Source organism: Cydia splendana, chromosome 5 (genome assembly GCF_910591565.1).
Source record: "Cydia splendana chromosome 5, ilCydSple1.2, whole genome shotgun sequence".
In the NCBI taxonomy this organism is placed as follows: domain Eukaryota; kingdom Metazoa; phylum Arthropoda; class Insecta; order Lepidoptera; family Tortricidae; genus Cydia; species Cydia splendana.
Window position 1 is genome coordinate 8,145,702 of NC_085964.1, and position 20,694 is coordinate 8,166,395.

Genomic DNA, 20,694 nt, shown 5'->3' on the forward strand with positions numbered 1-20,694 from the left:
GTTTTATTGCTCAGCGTGTAGTAGCTAGCATCCTCGCTCATCTCTGGTGGAAACGCAGCCTAAATGCGAAAATCTAAAATAGATTATAATTTATAACGCATGAAGATTGTTGGCAACCTTGCAATTGGACTTAAGATAGGTACCTAAGCAGTGCTTTTGTAGAAAAATATTTTACTTTTTACAGCACGGAGAGAGAGATTGCTTATTTGTAAACACATCAACGATGGTTTGCAAGAAGGTACCCATGCCATGGTAGGTTGAAGGTGTAGGTATATGGTTGAAGATCATTGGGGTATGTACCTAATGCTATAATTTTAATTTGTATTAAATTTGAAGATATTTTATCCTCAAGGACTAGCGATTCTATGATAATCCGTCGGGCAGAAACATAACAGTTGGCGAGGGCATTCGGAAACGCTAATGGTCACAAGTGTAACGCCACAGGCGCCGTGCATCGAAGCCCTCCAACCACGGCCCTAATACCACCACAACCGCAAAGAGACAACTTCATTAAAGCTGCCATTACAACTGACTGACACTAGTGAGATGTCAATGTCGCACAAACCAAAACACTCGAGCCGTTTTGCTCTTGTTTTGCTCATTATATGGGCCACGTGTGAAACTTTGCTTTCACTAGCGCTTATGACTAGACGAATGGTTTAATTAGTAGATAATTACGTTTAGGCGTGGCGCGTGACTATTGACAACTTGTAAGTCGTGTTAACCAGTGCTTTGTCGCGATGTCTTGCTCCGCTGGAGATGGTGCGCTAAATGCTTGAAAGCAAGTTGATTTACTTTCGTAACTAAGGTAAGTATTAGTCGAGCAAATAAGAGTGACATGCTTGTCAGCATGTTGTTTTTTTTTTCAGACTGCTAGTGGAAAATCATGTCCGTGTAAATCTGATTGAAAGTGTAAATACCTATTTATTTAGAAAAGGTCTAGGTTAGGTAAACTCCTCGAGGAAAGGCGTTATTATTTATTGATAGAAGTAGATACTGAATATTCTCAAAGGAGCGACTGTTTAATTATGTAAAAGCAACATTTTAAGATACCGTTGCCTTACACGGATGCATAGGTGCTGCCTACACAAAACCAGTAGGCGTAATAGGCCCGCAGTATGGAATGGACGCGCAGGTAGGGCAGTAGGAGCGATCCTGACCGTGTCGCGCGGGTCGCCGACTCGTCGACCCATCAGCTTCCGCGACGCGCTAAAACGAACGTTTATCCGCTCTATGCACCCATAAACCATTCCACCTACTTCTTCACGTTATTTATCGTCAACTTCTGGGACTATCGCCCCGGCGGCATATCGATAACGGCGCTGTGGCCGTATTTTGATTTTGCCATATTCGATTATGGAGTGTACCCACGCTAAATTACCGTTCAGAGGTGCCCGGATAGGCGAGTATATGGCGGTAACTATCTATTTATTTTGGCGTTTATGTTCGGGACATACTTATGTGGCCGCGGCGGCCGGGGCATGGCAAGATTCGCGAGCTTTATCGACTTGACTTGCACAACCATAAACGGTTAGTCATTTTATTGGCGCTCGATAGCCGTTACAGCTATTTATTGATGGCGTTCGACTATCGTCGGCTCTCAGTGGTAGCCCGATCTTGTGGTTATAAAATAAAGCTATTACTTACGGATAGAGCAACCGACATGCCGAGTTCATTTTATACATATTTACATACACTTTATTACATTGCTTTAATTACTGTGAAAACGTACACGTGTATCGTTATTCTGTAAACGAAGTGAATTAAAACCGAATCAAGAGTAATAATAATAAACGTAACATTAAACAACAAAACTACTGCTCAAAGCTTTAACATCTAATATCTCTGTTATTAAACTCAACGTTAATAGGCATCATGAAAAGAAGCGGCTATCATTATCGCGCTAATGACGCTGATTACAATCCAAAACTGACAGTTGCCGACATCCGTTATTGACTGATGAAGACCTCTGAAGAGGGCTTCCCTCGCGTCAAAATCGTTGATAAACTAGATAAATCTCAATTTTGTTCTCTCGGGCCGCAGTAGGTCACTTTTAATTGAATGCGGAAAAAACGGTGATTATCCACGCACGGCCAGCGCTCTACAGCGTAACAATGCGCCGTGGATTTACATCTTTTGTGTCGGCGACAAGTTGTTAGGCAGTAGGGACCGTCAACTAAGCCTAAATTCTTGCAACGAACTCACGTAAAGCTGATTCAATTACACTTCAGCTGCATGCCGAGATAAATAAAAGAAGCTCGCCTGTTGTGATAAATGAACATCGTTTGAGCCCAAAATGCAGTGCGACCGTTCAATGTTAGTCGGCCTGTTTTAATGCATCACTTACCTACCGGTTTCTGGCAAACTGGGCTGGCAATATCCAATGAGGATTACCTCCACTTCTGACAAAAAAAAACACTTATCCACCTACCTAAATTAACAAGTAAACAAAAATTGTAATGAGCCTTGGAATAACTTGAAAATACCTAGGTACCGATTGTTTGATGATTGTACCGAATTCCTTAAAAAGTAATAGTGTACTCAAACCTACATCCCCACAACACCGTTAACGTACGTGACAGGTTGAAGCATTGCTAATATGTATTACTTATGCACGTAGAGGCCAGAATTTTCCTGGAAAACCGGCCCGTTAAAACGTAGGTCGCGTAACGATACAATTTGTGTGTGGCAGTGTTCTAACTACCGTTACCGAATGGTCGGATGGTGTTTTTGTTTTGATGACAGTTCCCTGCTTGTATACGCATTTTGAATGAATAGCTTTTGTGCGCTGTAGATAGCTGGTAACCGGCTTCCAGTGGTCGTTATAGATCAAGCTATACGCTACGCCTCGTACCAGTCGTACCAATGACTTTACATACTTTAAGTAGGTACCATGATATAAAATGTCTATATCAATCATAATGCCCTAACGCCGAACTAATATAACATGAACTTTTTTCACTCCACCAGCCCAATCTAAAATGTTCATCTGATATTAGCCCTAAATACTGTAAGTACCTACATATTAAATAAACTCGAGCTAAAGATTCCAAAGTTAGAATCCAATATTTTAAACTTGTACATTCATTCAAAATATTCAAATCATCGTACCGCCAGATAGTGTTATTTCTTGTGTCGTGATCATCGGTTAACTTTGTAGTTCTTTATTATTATAGCGAGGATCATGACAATTGCGGTGACCTGCGATGACTTCAAGTTTCCGTAAGTCCCGTAAGGCGTGGGAATAATTGTCATATGATAATGGTGCTTTATATAGTTCACTCAGGGAACAACGGAGTCCTGCGAAATGGGTTGTGCGGTAATTGTAGGGCTTGTCGCGCATGTTTAAGGTCACGTACATATATCATGGACCTATACCTATGCTGTGTACGTCGCGGCTATTAAAGGTTATGTTATGTTATTACGATTGTGTTGTACAAAATGGTTACAAACAAAGCTTTGTACCTACTTATAGAAGATAATTCACGTGCGAATGCGTGTAGGTACAATAGGTACATACATACAGTCAAATGAACAAGCGGTGTGTTGTACATTAGGAATTAGGATTAGTAGGCTAAATTAGTCGAGTTGTATAAAAGCTAATTTTAGCTTTTTCAGCTAGGGCTCAGTTTGAGACGTTTGATAAGTCACAACACGTACTTTAAGTACCTACCTACGATTTCAAAGTCCCGATATCATTTTTTTGCAAGCGTCGCGGAATACCTTAGATGCTTTACATATATATCTAAATAGTGGCCCGGCCAACGAAAGAAAAGTCTTCTAGAAATCGATTTTCGCTCATGTTGTCTCGGATATGGATGAATATGGTATCGACGCATTCAGTGTAATGCCCTGAATACAAATATATGAGATGACAAGCGCGAAAGTGGTGGGGGCAGTTGCTGTGACGTCATAAAGTCGGCAGTACAAACTTTTATATATTTTTTTTAAACATACTATGTGGGGTACCCAATGAAAGGGCTTTGTGAGTAGATTACAAATATATAACATACTATAATATTAACAATACTTGGTTTAACTAATTATTAGAAAACGTTCAAAAATTTCACAATCCACAGTTGACTTCTAACTGCTCTAAATTGAAAATGGCTGAATGGATTCGTCCAAAATGCATACCAAGTGACTGTGAATATGTAATATCTATATAATGTTAAAAAATAAATTTTAAAAAGACTGTGAATATGTAATATCTATATAATGTTAAAAAATTTGATATATCTGGTTAAATAATTAACCAGATATATCAAAAAATAAGAAAAGTACATCAAGTTGAAAAAAGTATAATTTTCTGTTACATTAAACTGCAACTATTATTAAAACAAACAAAAGGCCCGACAGTTTGACATATATTTTTGAAATGGTATTTTTACTAGCTTTCATTTGGTACCCATATTGCTATAGTAAGGAAAAAAAAAAACAATCCCCCCTCCATTTTTATATTAGCGGGCGCCATTCTCAAAATGTATGTAGCCTATGTCACTACCACAATTCTGACGAATTCAACCACACCTCATATGTCAAAAATCGCGCCGTCTAATTAAAAAAATGGAGGGGGGGTATTGTGTTTTTTTTTTCTTTATCTAGAGCACTTGAAAGTCAATAGTGGATTGTGAAATTTTTGAACGTATTCTAATAATTTGTTAGACCAAGTATTGAAAATGTTACAGTATGTTATATATTTGTGATCTACTCACAAAGCCCTTTCATTTGGTACCCCACATGGTATGTTTAAAAGAAACTAAAAAAAAGTTTGTACTGCAGACTTTATGACGCCACAGCAACTACCCCCACCACTTTCGCGCTTGTCATCTCATATATTTGTGTTCAGGGCATTACACTGAATGCATCGATACCATATTCACCCATATCCGAGACGACATGAACGAAACCTAACCTAAAACCTGAAATTACGGCCCGCTAAAATGTCAAATGTTGTTAAGTATACCTAGTCGAAGGAGATATGGCATGTGTTGTGTATTAACAGTGTTGTGAATAATTACATTGCCCATTTGCCTATAAAGTGTAGCGATCGAGGCATACCGACACGACAACAATGGTCGTTATGGTCCGGCGGCGGGTCATGCGGCCCGAGCCTGCGCATCCGTCACACCATCTATGTTACTGTTTCAAATCTGCCGCCGTCACCCAACCGTGGTGCTGGCTGAATCATACGGAAACATCATAATAATGAGTACTACACTCACATCCACATCATAACAATAAATGACATACCTATACCCACTACCCAGTACCTACATAACTGAACCTGCCTGCCATATAAACTGGCGGTACGAATCCAGTACCGCTGATGTTGAATTTTTAGGACTATTGAAATAGCAATGAGGCTTTAGCTGTGGATTTTTCTATCATGTCTGTTAAAGGGTTAAATACCGATCAGAGAAAATAGTTGTTTGATGAGAAATAGTTATTTACGATACAAGTGCGGAAAAGAGGAAATTACCTATTCGAAATTCGAGGAAATTACGTGTATCGTACAACGTTTTACAGTACATATGGCCCTTTAAACTTTTGACATACTTACGCACGAAAATAGGACCATATGTACTGTAAAAATATATTTGCTGCCATTTTTGGATATTGATAAGTATGTACGTTATTAACGATTCCTATCAGAACAATGCAACGACTATTGTTGAGTATGACCACTATGACCCGACTGACATTATTGGGTAGTCCATATAAATTCGATATACCAAATGAAAATTATAGCGGTACTCGAACAGTATGTTACACCGCACACCGTTCGGTCTCGCGGCGGCATCCGCTCAAATGCGCGCTGCGGTAAAAAGCTTGAGACCTCGTGCCGTTCCGGTATCTCCTTTTTTATTAAAAAACCGGGCAAGTGCGAGTCGGACTCGCGCACGAAGGGTTCCGTACCATAATGCAAAAAAAAAAACAAAAAAAAAGCAAAAAAAAAAACGGTCACCCATCCAAATACTGACCACTCCCGACGTTGCTTAACTTTGGTCAAAAATCACGTTTGTTGTATGGGAGCCCCATTTAAATCTTTATTTTATTCTGTTTTTAGTATTTGTTGTTATAGCGGCAACAGAAATACATCATCTGTGAAAATTTCAACTGTCTAGCTATCACGGTTCGTGAGATACAGCCTGGTGACAGACGGACGGACGGACGGACGGACGGACGGACGGACGGACAGCGAAGTCTTAGTAATAGGGTCCCGTTTTACCCTTTGGGTACGGAACCCTAAAAACGGTATGAAAATGGGCGTAATTGACTGTTTGGCGCCGTACTGCTAATGGATAACAGGGTGCGAAGTTCGCGCATGAACAAAGTTGTCAAATGTTAGCCTATCTTATTTATACCTTTTTTAAACGAGCAATTCTTGTAAGTATATATTTGGGGGATCTCGGTAACGGCTCTAAAGAGATCGATGAAATTTCTTTAAGGGGGGTTTCGGGGGTTAAATATCGATCTAGCTGTATTTCACCCTCGAATCTTATATCGATATATTATCTCTGGGAAAACGCGCGTTATTGCGAGCAAAGCTATTAAACACTAAAACTATAAGTGTTAACTTTTGTTACTACCAACTGTAGGCCTTCGGTGGGCGAAAAAACCGCAATAAATGTCTGTGGGTTATGTATTTAAGAACAAAACAACCATTTGTTAAAGTCATGGAATCGTGATGCTGAAATTACCGCGAAACTTTTATATAGTCTCCTCTGACACGACAATGACTATCAATCAATATGACTAACGACAATAACATAAGACAGTCCGGAGCGCGGCACTTCCACTTTCACTCATACTTAAATTCTCAGAACCAATATGTTGCGACATGTGACAGGCAAATAAAATGTAGAGCTGCTATGTGCACTTTTACAGCGTGAGATGAGTGTTGTGTTGTGTTAGACCAGTGTTAGACAGTTAGGTACATTTACAGCTACCTACTTTGCGAAGTCGCATAGATTAGGTAATTTTACGAGCATAATTTCACGTAGCTAACACTTTTTTTTATCATAGTACAATCATCGTGATTCTGAGTACTTATAGAGTAATTCACTTAAGTAATTGGGTCAAACAGAAAACTGTGTTCGCGTCTTTCCTGTAGACATACACAAAAGTTAAGGGCTATAAAGGTTAATTTTCTTATTTAACCCTTATCCACGTGCAAAGGTACTCCTTTTAATTAGAAAACTATGATAAAATCATTAGGTACCTACATGCCCACTAAGCTGTTAACTATTGCCCACAGGAGAGAAAACTAATAGTGTGTTCGCGCGAACTGTACATTTTTCTCTCCTGTGGGCAATAGTTAACAGCTTGTGGGCATGTAGGTAATGATTTTATCATACTTCTCTAAATAAAAGGAGTACCTTTTGACGTGGATAAGGGTTAAATAAGAAAATTAACCTTTATAGCCCTTAACTCTTGTGTATATCTACAGGAAAGACGCGAACACAGTTTTGTGTTTGACCCAATTCTCTATTTTATATGAGAATGTTGGTAGTTTAGTACAAATCCCACGCCAGCTCTTATGAATCTACCAATAGGAATAACCTACAAGTTCTGGATTTTCTTGAAATCCTGAGAACACATTAATTTAAACCATTAAAAAAACGTCCAAGTAAAGCTTTGTATCCGGCACCTGATGAACGAAACTATAAAAACTCATTAGTGGAGAATAATGTAGATACCTACCTGTCTATTTAATTTGCCAAACCTCTGAATTCTAAATTCTCGCTTTAAACATTACGAACAGTTATCGCCTAACTTATTGGTTGGTACTTTATAATGTATTTATAAAGGAAATGACGGAGCATCATATTAGTTTTGTATTTTTTATTTGCGTTGCGAATCATTACTATCAGCCTCACGTGCGGAAAGTATTTGAAGTAAAATTATCGACTTAATAGAAATACGTATAATAGGACTACATATTTACTTGGAAACCATAGGTATAAGTACGTACCTATTCCTTTCAAACTCTTACGGGGAGTTTACCTATGTATCTACTTATAAAAAAATTGAACATGTAGCTTTATGACTTTGATTTTCGTGGTTCCATAGGCCCTATGGTTTTCAAGTAACTTCACGCGGCGCTGCCGCCGTCGGTACGGTACCTACCTATTATCGAGTATCGACACCAATTTACCTTCATTTTAACACAATACTTTGTAGGGTCCGCTTTTATAATAAAAAATAAACGAAATGTCATTGGAAGTGTCTCCAAAAAAGTATCACGTCCCTATTCACCACCAATTGCCCCAAACAAGATTTGTTGAAATCGTTTTCACAAAAACGAACAACTTTCGAAGTTTTCGAGTGCTTATTTCAAGTTGGCGCAACGTATCCAAAAGTTGGTGAATTACAAAAATGCACCGTCATCAACAGTCGACGTGTTTTGGTCAGTGAAAAGAACCTACACAAACATGAAGCTTCGGTGTGACTCTTTTGATTTATTTTTAATGTAATTGTTTGTTAAATATATTCATTATCATCATCATCATATCAGCCTTTTAAATTATGGCCCACTGAGCAAAAGACCTCTCTTCGAGAACGCCAATTACCCCGGTCCTGAGCCAATCTCATCCAGAAGTGACCCGCAATCTTCCGAATGTTGTCCACCCAACGAGCCAACGAACGCCAGGCACTTCTTTCGTCTGAAATCGGCCGCTATTCCGTTAACATTTTGGCCCACCTGCCATCATTCGGCCTGGCAACATGTCCCGTCCAGCTCCATTTAAGTTTAAGTTAATCATATTGTCAACATTTAAATAGCAACAGAGTATTACCAAACATAAATTACGTGCGTGAACCTATTCAGCATAAACAAATTCGTTCAGGGCATATTTACGCATTAATAAATTTGTTAAGTTTGTGTGAAAGCGGTATTGACTTGTAATTAGTTATACAGCGTGTAATGGAGCACTCCATTGTCCCACATAGATAAATTTCTCATTACTGTCAGGTGGCCAGGCTCGCGGGCGCGCCGGGCGACGCCTGCGGCCATCGATTGGCGCATGGACTGCGCTTGCTTTGTATATCAGATACCCGCTCCTATTACAAATAACCACTTTTATGTAGGTACCCTACTTGTACTTTGCGGTTGTTTTGTTTTATAGCAGATCTTATGAGGTAAACTGCTATTTACCTAACAGGTAAAATTACCAATCAAGGCGAGACATAACTTACAGAAAAAAAAATACCAGAATAATTTAAAAGTTACAGAGCTTAGGGACGATTTGAAGAGAAAGGTTTCAAGTTCTTGTTTTACAACCCGTAAATTATCTAGACTTTGAAGACGGACCAGTGAACAAGGCATTAGGTCAATGGTACGAGCGGAGTTGCTCATCCAAGTCATCCAATAGACGACCATCCAAGCGTGGCGTGGCGCCATGAGAAAATATCGACGCACTAATTAAAAGGGAATAATGACTTTTCATTACGATAATAAAGGAAGAGAGCGTAAATTATTACAGTATTGTGATTACTAAAAATGACACAGCCGAACTTGTGAACTTTGGCTGCTTGCGCTCGTATCAAGTTTAATGATGGACCTTTGCGTATTGTGTGGCTCTATTTAAAAGTAGAAAGCTGTTGTAAAATTGAGCATTTATGCATAACTACTATAATCATTTTTACAAACTGAGTAGCTCAAGAAAAATCTTATATTGATAAAGAAAGTCACATTATCCTTAACAATTAATACTGGTGTACTTTCGTTTGGGCCAAATACCTTTCGCCAAATTTCACTTCCCAAGAAACTTATCGCAATAGTTTCATTTCCCAAAGGAACCTTTAGCAAAGTTACACTTCGCATATAATTTATTTGGTCAAATTATCACTTGGCATGATTTTACTTTGTCAAATGTTGTTAGGACAAAAAAATATTTAGCAAACGTTTTTATTGGCTAATATTATATCCCAAAAAAGCCGTTAAGTGGGTTAGGTTAGGTTAGAACTGCGAGCCTTACAGAAGTTACAGACGCGAAATGCTACCAGAAAAGTGGGTGGTTTTACCTCCTTTTCTAGTGCACCATCTGCAATAATCTTTCACCGGCCCCCATAGAAATCTTTTTTTTTTTCTTAAAAATTATAATGTTTATGGTTCAGCTAATCACATCCGTATGCGTAAAACATAACCAAAATTATAAAAATACCAAGGTCGGGATTAAGTATTTCAAATAAAAGCAAAAATAAAAATATCTATTGGTATGTAATTTGTATGCCATGCAATATGTTATGCTTATTTGACTAAATAATACTTGGTAAAATGAAACTTGTCCAAGTAATTATTTGCTACACAATAACTTGCCAAAAAAGACTATTGCTAACTGAAAAATTGCGATAAGTTGTTTTGCCAAACATTTTTTTGGGAAACATAGTTTGGGATGTGATACTTTGGGAAACGTTTTTGGCCCATTCGTTAGTAAACCATTAATACTAAACACCTAGTACCAATATTACACTATAGACGCGACGTGCAAGATACTGTTGACTAAACACTGCCTACTATTACTTATACTAGTTAAGAGTATCTTGTAAGTTACCAAGTAACGTCTCACTTCCGTAAAACACGAAGTTTCTAAACTCTATGTGCTGTTTCAGAAGTACTACACTTGATCGGCGAGCCAGACTTTCGCGACGTGCGGCTCCGATGGGAGTACGGGCGAGCTGAAGAGGACCAGCCCAAGCTCCTGGCTTTCCAGGTCAACTACTGCGAACTGCAGGCCTGGGGCCAGTACCGCTGCCGGACTAAGGTATCCAGTTCCAAGTTTTTGCAATAAGGATTGCTGTCGTGTGCTCCATGGGTGTACGGGAGAACTGTGGAGGACAAACCCAAACCCCTGGGGCCCATTTCTCAAATGGTATTACACTAATTCTTCCAGGTTAACTACTGCGAGCTGCAAGCCTGGTGCGAGTATACTCTAGAGCTGTACGGGAGAGCTGTTGCCATAGTACTCTATATTATTAACTACAGCAAGCGTTGTGTAGGTATTGGATTGAATACCCCGTAATAGATTGGGTTAACAAGTTCTAAAGTTCAATTATTAGCTATTCGGCTTATTCGACCGTAAAGAGCTCTACCTAGCTAAAATGTTTGCTCTACTCGTACTTATAATTTAGTTCTTAAATGATTGTGACTGTTTAATAGTCTACTTAAATATAATATATACTCGCGCGGAATGCACAAAGCGAACGGTAAATTGTTCGGCATGACAACTAATCATATTTACACAGGACACATAAATGCAAGAACTTACGATTTTTCTAGCAGTTAACTACCTACATGCAAGGAGGATTAAAATATATGGTGAATAGGTTAAAGTAGAATTTTCTTTGTAAGGCTGAAAGTGCAGTGTGAAGTATAAAAACCTTAGGCACGGTATTTTATTGCGATTACGTCGGGCTCATTATGGAGAAGGCGGTTGAGGATGTTAAATGCTGTTATGCCAGCCAGACTTCGTAAGCAGAGTGCGACTGTCATAAATGCGCGAATAATAAAATAAACTTACCTAGTGGTTTAGGTATTTATGTTATCTATAAATATTTATGGAAGTTTTAGAGATTTTACTTCCTTAGGCCTTGGGTCGCTTAGCTGTATTAGTAGGTACTACTGGTAGCATGACAACGACGGCAGGATTTTGTTGGGTACGATAACGATATCTAACTTTTTAGAAGATTGCAATTTGAATTTGTTACTAAGCAGAAATGTCTATGTAATATCTTGCTTCGAGTAAAGCTCCCGAGGAACTAAGCTAAGCCATCATTATTCTTACTACAGGTCGTCGAAAACATAGAAGATGACAAAGCACGCACCAGTGAATCATCGACGACACCGGCGGCGGCGCCGCGGCGCGGACGCGCGTACAGCACGCGCGTCACGGGCCTGCGCATGGCGACCACCTACTCGTTCGAGGTGCGCCCGGTCAGGCGCGACGCGCGCGACCTCGCCGACCCGCACTCCATCGGATCCAAAATCATCATCGTGCCGACAAAAGGATGTGAGTTATGCCTATGGGCATTGTGTTATTGTGTAGGTACCTATAATAAACTGCGTAATACAACGTACTTGTAATTATGGCTCAATGTTTATGTCATATATCCGGCTCGAAGGACCATTATTTTGTTCGATGTGTTTGTCGAAATACGCGTAAAAATAACGAAAAAAGAAAAATAAATGTCTGTACTTAGGAAAAAAAAGCTTCTATGTATTTATTATTAATTTAAAATGTATAATGTATGAGCAGTGGCGTAGCTAGCAAGCTAGCATGGGTGGCACCCGGGGCGGATATTTTAGATGTCACCCCAAAAATGTATTAAAACTAAAAAATAAAATAAAAAAAAATATGTTTTATTACAATTTTTTTGGGTATAAAATTAAAATTTCTTTCTTCGAGTTTTAACAGTAGCGAACTCCGAAATCACGTCTTCAAAATTGATGTTTTGTGTTGGTTGGTGTTCGATTGTAAGAATCCCATCAAGATTATTTAACCTGGTTTCGGTCATTGTGGCCCGTAAATAATTTTTTATTAGTTTTAATTTACTGAAGCTCCTTTCACATGAAGCAACTGAAACGCAAATTGTTACAAATAACTTCAGTGCAACCATTAGATTAGGAAGAGTTTCTGTAAAATCCCACTCTACGATGAATTTTAAATAGTCCTGAGCACCCCAATTAGACAACGTTACATTGGCCGCTTTTAAATATCTCCTCAGTCTTGGTATCTCTAAGAGGAGTTCTGTTTCTGATACCTCATTACCGTAAAGGACAGTAAATTTCGATATAGCCAATTTCAACTTTTCGGTGTTTGCCAAAAGCAAAGTCGTTGGCCGCACAACCTCAAACAATGCAGCCACATCTTGCATGGACTTTGATTTTGTTCGGAGTTCAATATTGAATTTGTCGAGAGAATCCAACATGTCCTTGTGAAGTTTCTCTCTAAGTGTAAGTCCAGCATCGGTGGACCTCACCGGGCATGAGTTTTTTGCGACGAAGTCGTCGTTCCGTTGGAATGTCATATTCTTCCGATTTTTGTACAGCAAAATCTATTGCCTCTTCTGCAACATGCATCCGTCTCTCTTCAATGAAAAGACGAAGTGCTTCTAGTTTTATAGCTATTTGATCAACACTTAAGCCTTTACTTTGTAATGTAGTCTGAGCATTGTTCACTTCCCTTAGCACATCATTCCAAAAGAAAAGATAGCAAAGAAATGAGAAATTGCACACAGCAGGTATAAGGTTTTGTGCAGCTCCTCTGGTGTCTAAATTAGCTTGCTGTTGGTCACATAGTTCTTCAAGTGCAGAAATAATCGCATCATAATTTTCAGCTAATGCTTTCACAGCAGCATAATGAGCACTCCAGCGTCTTGTTGAAAGTCTTTTAACAGATGCTTTGCTGTGTTTGAGGAGCACTTCCCAGCGGCTAGTGGAAGCAGAAAAAAAGTTGTATATTGCCTCTATTGTTCCGAAAAATGTAACACAAGTCACATTTTGTGCGAACGAATGTTGGCCACATAAATTAATTGAATGATCTATACAACCAACAAAAATTGCTTTGCTGTTTTTTTCTTTTATAATAGCTTGCACTCCCCCATGTATGCCACTCATAACTGCTGCATTATCATAACCTTGAGAACGACACATCATAATGTCCAAACCATCATCTTCAAGTTTTTTAAGTATTTCTCCACTTAAATCAGCTGCTTTTTTTCCATGCAAAGGAAAAAATCCAAGGAATACTTCTTTGACTTCTACTTTTCTACTATCAACTTTCACGTAACGAATCACTTCAGACATTTGATCGACATGTGAAACGTCAGGTGTGCTATCAAACATGATCCCAAAATATTTAGCCGATTTAATTTCGTTTACAAGCTGACATTTCACATGATTGGCTAAACATTTATGAACTCATTTTGTATTTCTGGCGATAAATATGTCACTTTAGGTGATTTTTCCTGCTCCAAATACAAGATATGTTCCTTCAATACTGCATCATATTTTGACAGTAATTTGACTAGCTCTAAGAAATTACCTTTATTTGAAGAGCCTTGTCCCTCATCATGTCCACGGAATGCCAGGTTTTGTTTAGCCAGAAACAAAGTTATATCCAATAACCTAGATAACAGATTTTTCCATTTCTGCTTTTCCGTATTCATTACTTGCAAGGCTGCGTCATCTATCGTCGTATGCGATTTTAATCGCATTTCCAAAGTTTTCCACTTTTCGAAATTTTCTATATGTTCACATGAGGTCTCATGGTTCGATAATTTGGGATTTAGCTTCCACCACTTCTGAAATCCAGTTGTAAATGTTGCATCTGTGTTAGTGACCGCAAATAAACGACAGCAAAAACAGTACAAGTTTTTTGATACGAGAGAATAAACCATCCATGACCGCAGAATTTTTTCACCACTAGGCATCACTTTATAAAACCGTTCCGTTGAAAGATGACGACTATCACATTTTATCTTTGAGCCATGTCGAGATACAGTAGTAAACGGCCCTTCTTTGTTCTGGAAATATTCACTTCCCTTTTTTATTATCGCAATGCGATCATTATCGGGAACGGGTAAACTCCAATGTGAGACATCTCTCAAGTATTGAGTTCCAATAGTTCCATCGATGTTGTTATTGCTATCTGAGTCTGCGTCTTCTTGTGATCTGGTTCTTCTGGAAGGTTCATATTATCTGAGTAAATTTCTTCAGCAGAAGAATCATCAGAATCTTGCACTTTATCTGGAACTAGTCCGTCTTCTACTTTTGTTACGTATTTAAAGATAGAACCAGACATGCTCTGAAGTTCATCCATTTTAGCCTTTTTAATTTTTCTCTGCTGAAACCCGCTTTTTCTTTTCGAAGTATGTAATCCCCGATGCATATTTCTTTCTGGGTATTCTAAAAAAATGTTTTAATTAGTACGCAATACATTGATTTAATTAACAAATTGTGGTGGTGAATAAATACACTTCACGTACTAGTAACGCTAATGAGCTCGGCTAATAACGTATTTTATATAAAATACGTAACAATTACTTTTTATCATAAATCAATATTTTAAACTTTCAAATTAAAAGAAACAGCAAATATTTATTTTTAACTTCCATAATATGACCTTTATTGACTATAATTATTGTAGAAATGAAATATGTTATGTACGGACTGTACAGTGGACGTCAAAAATATGTTTACACTTTCGCACCTTACTCCTTTGTAATAAGGCAAAAAATGTAAACATATATTTGACGTCGACTGTACGTAGTGTACCTAAACTAAAGTATATTTACATCTAGGAACTAGGAAACCTCAAAGACGTCATTTTAACTCATTTTAAACAACCGCTATAATATCGATTAAAATTATTTAAAGATTTTTCTAAATTACGATATAAACTCTAAATGAATGAATAAAGTAGGTATTCACTTCACTTACCTTGTTTTTTTTTCAAAATTAACTATATTAAGTCTTTTATAATAACAATAGTCGTTTAATACTTTAATAACAAATACTTTGCACCAATCAGTCAAACACACGTCCAGTCCACGAAAGAAATGTTGAAAGAAATTAGGTCGGGAACAAGGGGGATCCCCCAACCAAGTCCACAGGTGACGCGCAATCGCTATATTCGGATTCGGGGAATTCCATCCCATGAACTAGCAAAACTGTTACAGCGAAATTTGAAAATAAAAACAACACACACAAACAGTTTGGGGGAACCCCCGATCGACTGATAGTGTGTAGGCTGAAAAAAATATCCGAGTGATATGGTACAATGGTCCGGAATGAAAAAAAAAACTTACGAGCACACACCTATATACCTATTATTGTTACATATGGCTGTTGTGTAGTCTGCCAGTTTTACGATTTTTTATAGATGGCACTACTGGTATTAACGGTCCCCAGGGGGGTGACACCCGGGGCGGGCCGCCCCCGCCGCCCTCCCCCTAGCTACGCCACTGTGTATGAGTGACTGACATTTCGAAAAAATATGAATATTATGAATAATACTACCATGCATTTATTTATTTATTTATGCCTTCTACACCAGTGGGATTAAGGCCAATATACTCAGTTGTGGGGTATTACAGTTTCAGCTCGAGCGACTCAATGCTTACCTCACGCTAGCGAAGTAGAAGTGTCCACTGGGCCGTACTTCGGCGGGCGCATCGCCGTGGAAGCCGCGGACGGCGGCAGCGGAGCCGCCGAGCGCTGCTCGCTGCAGGGCAACCCCAATAGCGCCCAGGATGCTTACATCCTGCGGTTCCATCATGATGAGTGTGGCTCTGAGGTCAATGACACTACGGTCGCTACCTATGTCATTGTGCAAGAGAACCTCCCGATACTTACGCATAGCACAAGACGGTAAGCACAAACTAAGTAACTAACTTTGCTCAAGATTTTTATATCCTGCAGTTTTACATGCTAAGGTTTCATTCAACCTACTTCATCGCGCAGGAAACCAGAAGCACGAGACGTAGGTAAACCGTTAGAGGACAATTAGGGCCGCGAAATACTCCAATAAAGGCTGTCAATAATGAATGTGTCCAAAAGCTTCAGGCAGTGTTACTTACTGCTGTGGCGCAGCGACCCGAAGTGGATCTTGGCCTTCGACACCAAAGACCGTCATGCTTCTCTTCCCAAAGCCGTTTCTGTCCAGTCGACGACGCCGAGTTCGCTAAGGTCTTTGTGCACTTCGTCTCTTCAGGTGTACCTAGGGCGTTCAGACGGTCGTCGGCCATTTGGTACTCCAGAACGCTCTACGCTGTGCGGCTGCCCTGCACAGTGTTTTGTATCCAAGCTAAGGACCAGGAACATTACACGAAGCTACAAATATACAAAACACAAAAGGAAAGAGAATGTTACTAATGCCATACTTACAGGCTTAATTAGTTTGAACTATTTTACCTTATTTTCCAGTTTCCTGGTACTCTGCACATACAAGCCAGAGACCCTGACCGTCCGTGCCGGCATTAACCTGCCCAAGGCCAACCCCGGCGACGTGCTGCTGCACACGAAGCCCCACCCGGGCTCCGTGGAGCCCTACGACGACGACGATTATAACGAGCTGCAGCCGCTTAGACTCGAAGCGAGGAAGCAGGAGAGCGAACCAAGTGAGTACATTTAATATTTCGTTAGACCAAAACACTAATTGATAAAAAACTAGCAAGGTTTAATACTTACATAAAAAACACGGAAGTGTGATAACGTAATCCTTTCCCTTTCCTATGAGTAATTTACATGTGCATAAGGTACTGACAGAAACCAGGGCTAGCATCAATAAGATTGGCAGTTAGACTTTTTTTAAGGATGGCTCGTACCCGTATTACAAAACAAAATTACAAGTATAGTTGAATTCTTTTAAGCTGACCAAACTTATGAGCTCTCATAGCCCTAAACGGTCAGCTTAAAAAATTCAACTATAACTACAAATAAACATTTGGTACTTACGTAATCTTAAGATTATTACGATAATTCGGTGTAACATTAACATGACTTACCTTCCAGGTATGTTCGGCGAAGTGTCTCTGGTCATGTTCTTGGTGGTAGCCGCATTCGGCGGCATCGGACTCCTGATTTGGAAAATGGTTCCGCGGACGGACGGCGACAACGTGTCCATCTCAACTGTGTCTACCTTGTCTCGCAGCAGCATCTTCGGTAGGAGAAACAGAGACAGATTCTCTGACGGCACATCTATTTACTCTATCACATTATCAGAAAAAGACGACGATTACGTCAAGAAACCATGCGAGGGCGATAACACATCTGAGGCTTAATCTTGTGTTCGTATTACAGTGTGTTTTGATCTAGATTGTAGCTAGGTAATCATACTTAGTTTTTATTGTCTAACGGACATTTGTGGGAATACGAGAGACGGGACAAACGGTGCCGTTAGGTTTAATCCTTGTCGGGACAGTTAGTGCTCAACCGCGGTAACCTAGCCGAGTATTTTACTATTGGTTTGAAATTAAAAAAATACGTAGGTACATATCAATAGATTGTGACGTTAGGTATATATAAAAAACCGGACAAGTGCGAGTCGGACTCGCCCACCGAGGGTTCCGTACTTTTTAGTATTTGTTGTTATAGCGGCAACAGAAATACATCCGTGAAAATTTACTCAATTAATTTACCGTGAAACTATCACGGTTCATGAGATACAGCCTGGTGACAGACCGACGGACAGACAGACACACGGACAGCGGAGTCTTACTAGTAGGGTCCCGTTTTTACCCTATGGGTACGGAACCCTCAAAAGGCATATGATTGCCGTAGGCGCTTAAGGTACCTATTCGTAACGATAAATACTTATGCCCAAATGTGATGCTGCACGACTTACCTAGGTATAAGTTGATAAGATTGGTGCGACCTGAAAATGGGCTAATGGATGCTTGTCCATAAGGGGCTTGCTACATTTATAAATATGGAATCGGGATAGAATCACGAATAGTTCAAACAAATATTTAATGGTTCGTCTAAAACAGTGGTGGGCAAACTTTCTTCATGGGGGGCCAGAAAGTTAAGAAAATTTAAGTGGAGGGCTAGAATTGTAGCCAAAATTTATTTTGATTTGTGATAAGTTGATAATCGTGGGTCAATGCCACATACTAATTATTTCATAAGACCGGCGGCGGGCCGGATAAAATCCATTCGCGGGCCGCAGATGGCCCGCGGGCCGTACTTTGCCCACCACTGGTCTAAAAGTACCTGTTTTAGGAAGACTAGTACTTTTCATACAGCTTGGGTACGGTGACAACTGTCATCTACATACAATTTATAACCTTTCAGGTAAATTGGCATAAATTATATTGAGATGATAAGATGAGCTGTCACCATACCCAAGCTATGTGTATAGAACTAGAATTTACTCTAGTAGTTTTCTCTCGTTGCTAATATAATAGAAGATACAGTTAGTAAAAAAAACTAGGCCAGTACCTAGATATTTAAATCACTTTAAGAGCTCGCTCAGCTACTGCCAGATACTGAGTAAAAACTCAGTTTACACATCTCTCATGTGCTTAACCAAATAAAAATAATTATGTATTATAATAAGTGCGTGATCTGCTGTTACTTCTAAAATAACGCTTACCTTCTACCTATTTAACCCCTTGAACGCCTAAAGTCGTAGACAGAAGATGCACAGTGCTAATATTGTATGGTTGATGTTGGCTGAATCGGATAGCTAAATTTATTTATTTATTTATTTATTTAAACCTTTGGGAAACAAACAGGCAAAAACAACACATATAGTAAATCAGATAACACATTCACAAGCCACACAGTTTCCACTAATGAATAATAACAGTTATGTTGCTCAGAATCTAACATTAAAACAATTCAAACTTAAACCTACTTTAACATTAATAGAATTTATTTACAACATGCATAACTCGAATACCTAACTTGAATTGATGTAATAACACACATAAAAACAACATGCGAACATTGGAAAGTATGATGTAACATAATTACTAATGGATATTATTTTTACCATTAACTGTACTTTTTATTGCAGAAACAAACTGTTGTAATGATAAATGAAATATATCAATATCAGAAAATTTTTCATTATAAGTTCTACACGCTCTAGCTAAAAAGCTATTTCTTGCATATGTAGTGCGCCCAAAGTCAATTGCAAAAAGGTTTGTGGAGCGAGTTCGCCGATTAGGACAGCGAATTGAAATTTTAGATAAAAGATTAGGTGAATCAATAAGGCCATGTAAGATTTTGAACAAAAAAATTTGATCTCTAATTTCTCTACGTGTTTGAAGAGACTCTAAATTGTCAGTGCTAAAAGATTTAAATTTATATGTGACGTTCCACGGGAAAAGGTACCTTATGAGGGTTTCTAGTTTCGGAGATATTAAATGTTTTGTAAAGAGGTGAAAAAATGCTCAATTTTTTTTTATTGTGTGATCTGAAACCTTAATGCGTAACGTTTGTTTACCTGTTTTTATTTTTGTTATACGTTAGTTATAAGCCTAGTAATGTCGTCTCAGAGTTTAGTAGAAAAGGTACCTTATGGAAAAAAGATTGAAAATTCCCAAAAAAACTAGTCAATACGGGAAAAGAAGTTTGGTAGAGAACTGTATTAGCATTCTGCAAAACTAATTTGATAATTTCAGTTCTGGTTGGGGCGCCTCGCAAATATTATAACCGTACATAGACCGACATCACAAATCCAAGTAGACTGCTATTATACCAAAGTTACTCTCGTCAAGTCTTTCTTAACTAGAATAATCTTCATTTGGTTTGGTCGCATGCAGTAAATCAGCCATTGGTTTGCTGAAAAATGCCAATACCCGACGCATTACCTTATGGAATATCTGAGGTCATTGAACCTCAATGCCGCTTATCTTCAATAGCAACCGAAATATATTATTGATAAGAAATAGACGATTTATACCATCTTAACCCCAAAATATTATTAGTTTATCCTAACTGTTCCATCATCATCATGCCTCATCATGTAACTTGACCACAAGGTACCTTTTCATTACATACAAATTATTGGTCTTTTTTAAGATTATTATGACGAAGAACTAATTAAATTGGGGGCAGTTTAATGTAAATTAATATTTTCTATTCATAAAAGATAAACTATAATATGATTGATATTTTGTAGTGATGTATTATTAGATTTATTTCCATAAGGTACCTTTTCGTAAATGTATGGAGCAAAT

At 38.7% G+C, this 20,694-nt stretch overlaps 1 protein-coding gene across 2 annotated transcripts in view; it reads left to right on the plus strand.

Annotated features, from left to right (window-relative positions):
* The window catches only part of LOC134791094 (uncharacterized), a 37,975-nt gene extending 19,852 nt beyond the window's left edge, over positions 1 to 18,123 (plus strand). For both annotated transcript variants that reach the window (XM_063762124.1, XM_063762125.1), the window contains exons 2-6: positions 10,618 to 10,769; positions 11,795 to 12,014; positions 16,102 to 16,375; positions 16,931 to 17,124; positions 17,519 to 18,123. In XM_063762124.1, the coding sequence (XP_063618194.1) occupies positions 10,618 to 10,769; positions 11,795 to 12,014; positions 16,102 to 16,375; positions 16,931 to 17,124; positions 17,519 to 17,787 (1,109 nt within the window). In that variant the 3' untranslated portion in view covers positions 17,788 to 18,123. The remainder of the gene's footprint in view (positions 1 to 10,617; positions 10,770 to 11,794; positions 12,015 to 16,101; positions 16,376 to 16,930; positions 17,125 to 17,518) is intronic.
* The last annotated feature ends 2,571 nt before the right edge of the window (positions 18,124 to 20,694 follow it).